At 37.9% G+C, this 10,839-nt stretch overlaps 2 protein-coding genes across 2 annotated transcripts in view; one reads left to right on the plus strand and one right to left on the minus strand.

The window, feature by feature from the left end:
- The window catches only part of LOC145670523 (uncharacterized), a 335,206-nt gene that overhangs the window by 257,647 nt on the left and 66,720 nt on the right, over nucleotides 1-10,839 (minus strand). The gene's annotated exons all lie outside the window — the stretch shown is intronic.
- LOC145670213 (uncharacterized) lies at nucleotides 724-5,181 on the plus strand. Its single transcript, XM_081738591.1, has one exon. The coding sequence runs from the start codon at nucleotides 724-726 to the stop codon at nucleotides 5,179-5,181; it is 4,458 nt and encodes a 1,485-aa protein (XP_081594717.1).

A 10,839-nucleotide genomic window follows, 5' to 3' on the forward strand; every position in this document is an offset into this window, starting at 1 on the left:
CAATATAATATTATCCTTGTATCACTTATACAAAATAAGCCTGTAAAAGCAAAGCCTCATTTAGAACGTAAGTGTTAAAAGTGTATTTAATTTGAGTGAAGCATGACGGACAGAATGAAAGAATTAGTTTTCAAGAGAGATCAAATTAAGGCCAAACTCACTCGTTTTAAACCTTTTGTAGATAGTTTTACAGAAGATCAGAATATTACGCAGTTAGTGTTACGTTACGAGAAAATAAAACAGTGCTATGATGAATTTGATGCAATACAATCCGAAATAGAAATGTTACAGGGTTCATCAGAAATTGATCAGGAAACGCAAGAAAGAGAGCAATTCGAGAGTACTTATTTTGATTTAGCAGCTAAGGCGGAAGTGTTCATAAATCAACACAGCTCCAGTGCAAAGAAAAATGAAAACAATGAAGCAAGCAATTCTAATCCATCAGTTAGGTTGCCGGTGATAAACCTTCCGACCTTTTCTGGAAGCTACGATGAGTGATTGTCGTTCTATGACACGTTTCAGGCATTAATACATAACAATAGCACATTGCAGCCAGTGCAAAGGTTTCATTATTTACGTTCTTCTCTACGTGGGGAGGCTCTTGGAGTAATACAAGCCTTGGAAATTTCTTCTGAAAACTATGACGTAGCATGGACTTTACTCAAAGAACGTTTTGAAAACAAAAAGTATATTGTTAACAAACACGTCAAAGCTTTATTTGAAATGCCAATGGTGGAACGTGAGTCGGCTGTTTCGCTTAAATCTCTTTTAGACAGCACAGTAAAACATTTGAGGGCTTTAAAATCATTAGGTCAACCAACAGAAAGCTGGGATGCATTACTTATATATTTGATTGCGACCAAACTAGACAATACAACACATAAGGAGTGGGAGAAAACACAATCAACGAATGAATTACCGAGCATGTCACAGCTGACACAATTTTTACAACAGCGTTGCCAAGTTTTAGACGCAGTTGATAATAAGCGTAGACCTAAAGAGACACCCTCAGTTCCAAATAACAAATATCAACAAACAAATAAGGCAGGCAAAAAGAGTTCTTACTCAACGACAGCACACGTAACGTATTCCGACAACAATGCATGTCCCAGCTGTAAAGGCTCACACAAATTATTTCAATGCCAATCATTCTTGAAAAAATCTATAGGAGATAGAATTAAAGAAGTTAAACGTCTTTCTTTGTGTATAAATTGTCTCAAACGAGCGCATAAGGCAAATGAGTGCTTATCAGGTAATTGTAAAATATACAATAAAAAACATAACACATTACTGCACTACTCGCGTTGTCCATCGCCCACTAGAGCGAATGAACCACAAGATGAAAGGGAAATAGGTCAAGGTCAAAACACGCTCGCTGCGACCACATCTCTCGAGCAGGAATATGAAGGTAAGAATATTCGTTCTACAAACAGCGTACCGCAGAATCTTAGGAGACCACCAAGCGTTATGCTACCCACAGCTCTAGTATATGTTAAAGATAAACAGGGTAATTTTCAAATGTGTCGAACACTTCTCGATTGTGCTTCTCAGTCCAATTTTCTAACAAACAGAATGGTTCAATTATTGGGACTAACAAAGAGTAATAGCGTTGTACACATAAATGGTATAGGTAATGCTAATACAAGGTCATACCATAGCGTTCAGGCTACAATTAAGTCAAGACATAACAATTATTCAGCCACTTTAGACTTCATCATATTGCCGCAAATATCACAAGACTTACCTATGGTTCGTGTAGACACGTCATCGTGGGAAATACCTTCCAACATTGAATTAGCAGATCCTAGCTTCAACATACCACAGCGTATTGACATGTTATTGGGGGCGGAAGTATTCTTTGATCTACTTTGTGAAGGGCAAATAAAATTCAAGGCAGGGTATCCAACCTTGCACAAAACATTGTTCGGCTGGATTGTAGCTGAAAAAATAGACAATCAACCACACATTTCGACAAATGTGTGTCACCTCTCCACAACAGAAAAAAAACACGAGCAATTACAAAAATTCTGGACGATAGAAGAATGTTCAACAAAACATCCATTAAGTCAAGAGCAGGCAGAATGTGAAAGACACTTCAAAGAAACACACCGGAGAGACGAGACTGGGAGATTCATCGTCAGACTTCCCTTTAAAGAAAATGTGGGGAATCTTGGTAAATCCAAGGAGATTGCAACGAGAAGACTTTATTCAATGGAAAAAAGGCTTATGAAGGATCCTGAGAAAAAAAGGGCATATATAGCGTTCATGAAAGAGTACGAAGATTTGGGCCATATGGAAGAAATAACTAGAGCAGAGAGCGATACAATGATGCCAGACTACTATCTTCCCCATCATTGCGTTATGAAGGAGACCAGTACTACTACCAAACTCAGGGTTGTATTTGATGCATCGTGCAAAACAACTTCTGGACTTTCATTAAATGACACGATGAGAGTCGGGCCTACAATCCAAGAAGAATTATTTTCCATAACAGCAAGATTCAGGCAACATCAATACGTCGTGACAGCTGATATAGAGAAGATGTATCGCAACATTAGGGTACATGATTCAGATGCAAACTACCAGAAAATACTGTGGAGAGAAAACCCTCAAGAAGCAATAAAGATATATCGACTCAAAACTGTAACATATGGTACTGCAGCAGCTCCTTTTCTAGCCACTAGATGTCTTCAGCAACTAGCCATAGAAGAGAAGAATAATTTCCCTAAGGCAGCAGAAGTTGTAATGAGGGATTTCTATATTGATGATCTTCAAACAGGGACAAACACGAAGAAGGAACTACATGAATTACAAGGTCAACTCACAACTCTTCTGCAAAGAGGTGGTTTTTGTTTGAGAAAGTGGTGTAGCAACGACACTTCACTGCTTTCAAAAATACCCAGTGAACTTCAAGAATCAAATTTCACCATTCAACCAAATGATGATTGCATCACAAGAAGTTTAGGATTGTTGTGGAATCCCATTAAAGACACATTTTCTTTCTCTGTCAAACCAAGAAACAACCCTCAACAAATCACGAAGAGAACTATTCTTGCTACAGTAGCGAGCATATTTGATCCCTTAGGATTAATAGGACCAGTTATTCTTAAGGCAAAAATATTTCTGCAACGTTTGTGGGAATTAAAATTGAATTGGGATGAAGAAGTTCCAGCCCCATTGCATTCAGAGTGGGAAACTTTTGAGCAGCAACTTCAAGAGTTGCAATCACTACATGTTCAGCGGAAGGTTATTCAAGAAACACAATCGCAGGTAGAAATTCACGGATTTTGCGACGGATCTCAGAATGGATATGGAGCTTGTATATATGTAACATCTAGTACAAAAAATGGAAAATTCACAGCGAACTTACTGTGTTCAAAATCTCGAGTAGCACCTTTGAAGAAGACAACTATTTCTCGCCTAGAACTTTGTGCAGCTTTGTTACTTGCACAGCTAACTCAGAAAGTAATACAAGCGTTACATTGCAAGATCGATAAGGTTGTTTTGTGGTCAGATTCCACCATTGTATTAGCATGGATAAGAGGACCTTGTTCTCAATGGAAGACGTATGTTGCAAATCGTGTAGCGGAAATTCAACAGCTGACTTGTAACTATGAATGGAGACACATCAGAACAGAGGAGAATCCAGCAGATCATATATCGAGAGGATTAACACCATCAGAGATTCTTGATAATGAATTATGGTGGCATGGGCCTTCCTGGCTATCTGAGAAATTAGACTCACAGACGAGGGAAGATGTTTGTGACCTAAGCGATGTTCCCGAGCGACGAAAGAATACAGCAGTGATGGTTTCTACAACACCGTGTCAACTCTTAGACAGATATTCTTCATTAAGAAGATTGCAACGTGTAACGGCTTATTGCCTACGATTTGCGCACAACATGAGAAGATCTAATTGGGACAGACAGCATGGACATCTTACAGTAAGTGAATTACATGAAGCACTCGAATGTCTTATTAAACTATCACAGCAACAAGCATTTCACAAGGAATTAAATGCATTGAGATCAGGAAAGGAAGTCGACAACCAAAGTCAACTGAGAAATTTGAACCCATACTTGGATGAGAGGCAAATCATCAGAGTCGGAGGAAGATTAAATGCAGCAGATCTTACTGAAGGACAGAAACATCCTATTGTACTTCCAGCTAACTGCAACTTGACAAAGTTAATCGCTCAAGAAGAACATAAGAAGCTATTGCATGCCGGACCTCAATTATTGTTATCATCCTTGCGACAATCATATTGGCCAATACGTGGACGAAACTTGGTTCGTCAAGTTGTGCATCAGTGTGTCACATGTTTCAGAAACAATCCTAAAGATGGTAAACAGATGATGGGAGATCTACCAGCTGACAGAGTTCAACCAACAAGACCATTTCTTCACAGCGGCGTTGACTACTGTGGGCCCATTTACCTTAAATCGAGTAACCGACGGGGAGCCAAACTCCATAAGGCATATATAGCACTTTTCGTGTGTTTTGCGACTAAGGCGGTTCACATTGAACTTGTTAGTGATCTAACTACAGAGGCGTTTATTGGAATATTAAAGCGATTCATGGCTCGTCGAGGAAAATGCGCTAAACTGTATTCTGACAATGCAAGTAACTTCGTTGGTGCAAAAAGGGAACTACAAGAATTGAAGACTTTATTTGAATCAGAACACCATAAAGAAAAATTACATAACTTTCTAGCAGCTGATAACATCACGTGGGTTTTTATTCCAGCAAGATCACCAAACTTTGGAGGCTTATGGGAATCATCAATTAAATCTCTCAAATATCATTTAAAGAGAGCCGTGGGAAATGCTTCACTCACCTACGAAGAGATGAACACTATTTTGACACTGATTGAGGCTTGCTTAAACTCTAGACCCTTAACACCATTATCAAATGATCCAAACGACCTACATCCTTTAACACCTGGTCATTTCCTAATAGGCGACGCACTCACTACCATGTCAGAACCTAACTTGAAAAATATTCCTGTCAACAGACTTTCGAGATGGCAATACATACAACAACTTCATCAGCAATTTTGGTCCAGATGGTCAAAGGAGTATCTATCAAGTCTTCTAGAACGATCCAAGTGGAGAAGAAAATTCCCAATCTTCTGGAAGGTGGTTTGGTGCTCATCAAAGAAGATAACATTCCACCTCTAAAATGGAAAACTGGACGTATTGTGCAATTGTTTCCTGGGAAGGACGGAATAGTACGAGTGGCGACAGTGAAAACTACCAGAGGTACAACAACAAGATCTATTCGTCAATTGTGCCCGCGCCCTAAGGAGAGTTAATGTGTTGGTGTATTCATAGTGTGTACATTGTGTGATTCATAGTGTTGTGTTGTGTGTGCATTGTTCTGTTTATGTTTATATCATTCATTCATAACTTGTGTTATATATTGTTGTGTATATTAAGTTCATGAACCAAATTAATCATTCATAGATTTGTTGAAGAATTTCCTTCAAGGCGGGCGGTATGTTCAGAACTGAGCGTTCTTCTCAATAAAAACTAACGCCAGTAAGTAAATGAAGAGGCAGCAACATAAAAACTAATACTTTTTCTCCCCAGCAGGGGTGAGTGTGTGTGTGTAAAAACGTGACACCAAGAAGGCAACGGTAGCTACGTGTATTGTGTTAATATCGCATTAATCTACATATAACAATGTTCATCTAGCAACTTTGTTTGTATTTTTTGAATTCATATAATATTGTGTGTTATGAAATACAAATGTATTGAACAGTCTCAAAGCAACGTCGAAGAATTATTAAGAAACCAGCGCCTACACAAGGATTACAACGACCACAGGGAACCAGTTTGAAGTTAGGTGGTCCTGGTCAAAAATAGACCTGACGAGGGAGCGATCCCACACAATTTAACTCAAGCACAAAAACATGCCCGTGTAAAGTGATGCAAAGCAATGACGAAACGATTCAAGTCTGGATAATCTAATTTGATGTTTAACATCGTATCAGGTGATAAAGCGTGGATTTATGCATACGAACCGGAAACAAAACGACAATCTAGTGTGTGGTTCTTCCGCGATGAACCTAAACCAACCAAAGTTGTTCGTGCACAGTGTTCCCAAACAAATGATGCATCATTTTTTGGTAAATTATGTCATATTTCAACTGTCTCACTGAAGAACCGTAGAACAGTCAATGCAGAATGGTCAACCAGAACTATATGTCAACCAGAAGAACTGAATGTCCAACCTCAACCGTCGAATCATTCTGCATCACGACAATGCCAGATCACACACAGCAGCTACAAGTGCTTTTCTGGACCAGGAAAATGTTGAAGTCATGACAGAACCGGCTTATTCCTCTGATTTAGATACCAGTGATTTCTTTTTCTTTCCAGATATAGTTCTATCGCATGAAACAATGCAATGCTGCACAAAGGTAGTACTTTGAAAAGCAATTTAAAAAATTGCTGTACTTTGATGTTCTTGCCTTCTATCATTTTCTCGAAATTTTCAGTGCAACTCTCGCATTAAAGTGCAATTTTACACCAAAGAAGTGGGTAGTTAGGCAAGTGGCTGACTTAAGATATTTTAATGTATTTGAAAAATTACTTCTTTTAACATGTGCATTAACTAGTCACTGCTATTTTAAATTGAACATCTTTCTCTCTCTCTCTCTCTCTCTCTCTCTCTCTCTCTCTCTCTTTGAAAACAGAATTCTAATTTATTAAATGTAGTCTGAATAATGCAAAGTAATTTACCTGTTTTATTGCTAACACTTTGTGAGAGAGAAGTTTCAACTTGATTTGAGCCAGTGTACTTCATGTTCTTTTCTTTTATTTAGAACCACTTTTCGAGAGCTCAAAAGCCACAAACAACATTCAAGGTAGATCTTAAAACTTAGGAAAGTTGAAGAGTTCAGCAACGAAACACTTGAAAATAAATGTTCCTCCACTCGAATGGAAAAGTTCGTTAAAGCAAAAAATAAAGAGAAAACGAAAGAAGCAGCAAAAGGAGAAAGGGTTAAAACGAAAAAAAGGTGGGTGTCGTGATTCGGCATAAATCAACACACAAAACTTGTGTTGTTTGTTTCTTTTGATTAAAAATAAAGATTTCTATTTACCTTCTGATGCATCTTTTCTTGGGTTCAAGTTTTTCAGTGGCGTCTCGGCGTGTTTCCCTCCCGTACATCACGCAATGCATCAGTCCAGGAGTCTAATCAAAGTTAAAAGGGCGCAGCAGGAGTAGATAGAAAGGGTGGGAAAAAGAGAGAATCGGTCAAAGGAAACACTTTGATTCAGGGAGGAAAAGCAAAAGATCAAAGACATTACAGTCCAACGTAAATTTTAGCAGCACGCATCTCGCCATTTCGTTTTTTTTTAACAAATCTTTTTTTTTTTTATTCTTCGTTTCGTTATTTTTTTTTCTAATTCCCAAAAGCAAAGCTTTCCTCGCTTTAATGAATGGTGCTCATGGCACTGTGCTCCACTCAATCCTCGCAAAGAGTAAGCAAAGGGCTCTCTCTTTCTCTCTCTCTTTCTCTCGTACACACAAACATTCTAGCTTATTGGCTGCATTTTTCCCTCTTCTTCGTTTTCTTTCGTAACCTGCGAAAGCTACAGGCGAACCTGAGATTATAAATTGCAATTCCCGCCTCTATGTGTGAGCGGCCTCTCTCTCTCTCTCTCTCTCTCTGTTCATCCTACGCATAGTGCCTCGACAAGCACCCTAAACCAATAATATTAATCTTTTTTAAAAAAACTCATCTGCTGTAGGAAATTAGTTTACTGTAATGTTGCAAAGAGACTTTGGTTTTTGATTTGACCTAAAATAATTAGCTAATGACGTAGCGATGAAAGGATCCCCAAGTGTGTCACTAAACTTTCGAAACTACATATAATATGCATAAGTATGCCAGGTCATATATGGTAGATGGGCTCTGTCTGTCTGTCTGTCTGTTGACAGATATAAGAGGGAAAACGGTACAAGATAGCGAGACCCGACTTTGTGAAAGCGCCCTAAGAACAGGTTCCATCCCGTCCTTTAATCTCAGAACTTTCAACGTCCTTCCGGCAGGACCTAACGTCATAAAAGTCCTGCCATGTTTATCTATAAATTAGGGTACTTTGTGTACGGCCAGCAGGACAGAAAGTTCTCCTGATGGAAAGAGCATAAACTCTAGTTTTAGCACAAAAAAGAATCATGTTGGTACGATCGTTAGTTCAGTAATGGCAGGATGTTTTCTAAAGGTTATCGTGTGTACGTTTACGCTCCGTTTTTGATCCACCAATCATGCGTGGAGAAGAGCGAATTTCGGAGATAAGTGGAAATCAGTAAACCTACTCGTTATTGTTTATTGTATATTTTAAAATGCGTCCTGCCGGCAGGACAGCGGCTCATGTACAGAAATCCTTCAGAAAGAGCCTACCGGCAGGACAAAGGCTTGTACGTTCGCCTCTACGGAACTATCTGAAGTTGATCACCAGAGAGCAAAACACAATAACGTATGAATCGAAGTGGTTGTTTGGAATCGATTTAGTGCCCCCAAAATAGAATCCATCTCTACATTTTTATGTCTCCACTAAAACCGGAAATGAAACAAATTTGATACTACTTCCGGTTTTAATAGAACAAAAGTGTAGGAGATGGTAACAAATAGCTTCTTGATATAGAATCAATATGCAAAAGAAAAATTCCATTTTAACCTTAGTGACCTTGAAGAGGCCGATAATTTCAAGTTCTGCGAAGTGTTTTGACGAGAGATGCTTATTGCACCAAAAGGATCAGGTCAAGAATTGCCGTAGCCAAAGCATTCGAAAAGGAAAGATCACTCTTAACTAGTAGGCTTAATATTGGATTAAGAAAGAAGTGCTATATATAGAGAGAGCATAACACTTTATCGTTCAGAGACTTGGATGTTAAGGAAGCTAGAGAAGAAATATTTAGAGCTCCTCCGTGGCTAAGCAGTTAGATTAAGCGCCTTTGGCGTGGGAGATTCGGGTTCGATTCCCGGAGGGAGCTCATGTGGTTCGGATTCCACGTTAATCAGTAGGTCCACGTCTCATATAGCCTCGCTGCTGAACGGAACGTTAAACTCAAAATCAACTCAACTCAAGAAATATTTAGAGAGCTTCCAAATGTGGTGCTGGAGGAAGATGAAGAAGATAAAATGGACAGAAAGAGAGAGTAGCAAAAGAAGTTGTTTTAAAACGGATAGGAGAGAAGAGGATGTTTCTAGCCAGCATCCTTCGTAGCAAGGCCAATTCAATTGGATACATCTTGCGAAGAAATTGTCTTCTTCATACCGCCATAGAAGGAAAGATGGAAGGAAAACGAGGAATAGGAAGAAGAAGAACATAAGTGATCGATGATTTGAAAAGTAGAAGAAAATATTGGAAATTAAAAGAGGAAGGTGAAAATCGAAAAACATGGAAGAAACATTTCCAGGTCCAAATTGAAAATTCAGAAGAAAAGAAGTAAGAAAAAGGAAGAAAAAACCCTCACTAGTCCCATGTCTTGCCAAAAGGCAGAATACTTAATAATTCTAATAATAATAATAATAATAATACATTTGTAGTAATAAGAAAAAATAATATTAATACAAGTAAGACGTAACGAGACATTCTTTTTGATACAGACTAAGGGTCCGATGAATAGATTTCATTAACATTCTTTTGCAACCGGAAGTTATAGATCTGTACTTCCGGTTTCAGTATTCAATTCGAATAGTTTTGAAGAGTACAAACGCAGAGAAAAGATCCAGATTTTTTATTTTTTTCATTTTTTATTTTTATGTATGTATGTATGTATGTATGTATGTATGTATGTATGTATGTATGTATTTATTTATTTATTTATTTATTTATTTATTTATTTATTTATTTATTTATTTATTTATTTATTATTTATTTATTTATTTTGATTTAAGTTAAATAGAGTAGATTAGGAAAGCGATCTGCGTACGTATTTCAGGTCCAGTTCCTATAGCAGTGTCATTTGTTCACAAAATGAAAATATTTTTAGTGTACTGATTTCTAATCTATTCTCGTTTTTAAAAGAAAAAATATATTTACTTTTTGAAAAACGCGAAAGAATTAATTGTCATTTTACAGCAGGAGCTCACTCGGGCTCGCGCTCTTCAATTCGCTTTACGCTCACTAACCTCAATGAAATGCACACTAGATAAGACTTATTATATTGAAATGAGCTCACACTCACTAATCTCAATGAAATTGACGCTAACTCAGACTTATTATCTTCAAATGAGCTCACGCTCACTAATCTCAATGAAATGCACGCTAGCTCAGACTTATTATCTTCAAATGAGCTCACGCTCAATAATCTCAGTAAAATTGACACTAACTCAGACTTATTATCTTCAAATGAGCTCACGCTCACTAATCTCAATGAAATGCACGCTAGCTCAGACTTATTATCTTCAAATGAGCTCACGCTCAATAATCTCAGTAAAATTGACACTAACTCAGACTTATTATCTTCAAATGAGCTCACGCTCACTAATCTTAGTGAAACTCACGCTAGCTCAGACTTATTATCTCCAAATGAGCTAACGCTCACTAATCTTAGTGAAACTCACGCTAGCTCAGACTTATTATCTCCAAATGAGCTAACGCTCACTAATCTCAGTGAAACTCACGCTAGCTTAAACTATTTATGTTGAAAGGGGCTCACGCTCACTAATCTGAATTAAACTCACGCTGGCTTAGACTCATTATGTTCAAAGGGGTTCACGCTCACTAATTTCAGTAAGATTTAGGGTATCAAACTCTCACTAGCCCAATTTCGCAAGCATTAAACCTTATTGGGCTCAGGTTTAACTGGAGCTTGTACCC

Source organism: Thermobia domestica, chromosome 14 (genome assembly GCF_964235325.1).
Source record: "Thermobia domestica chromosome 14, izTheDome1.hap1.1, whole genome shotgun sequence".
NCBI lineage: Eukaryota > Metazoa > Arthropoda > Insecta > Zygentoma > Lepismatidae > Thermobia > Thermobia domestica.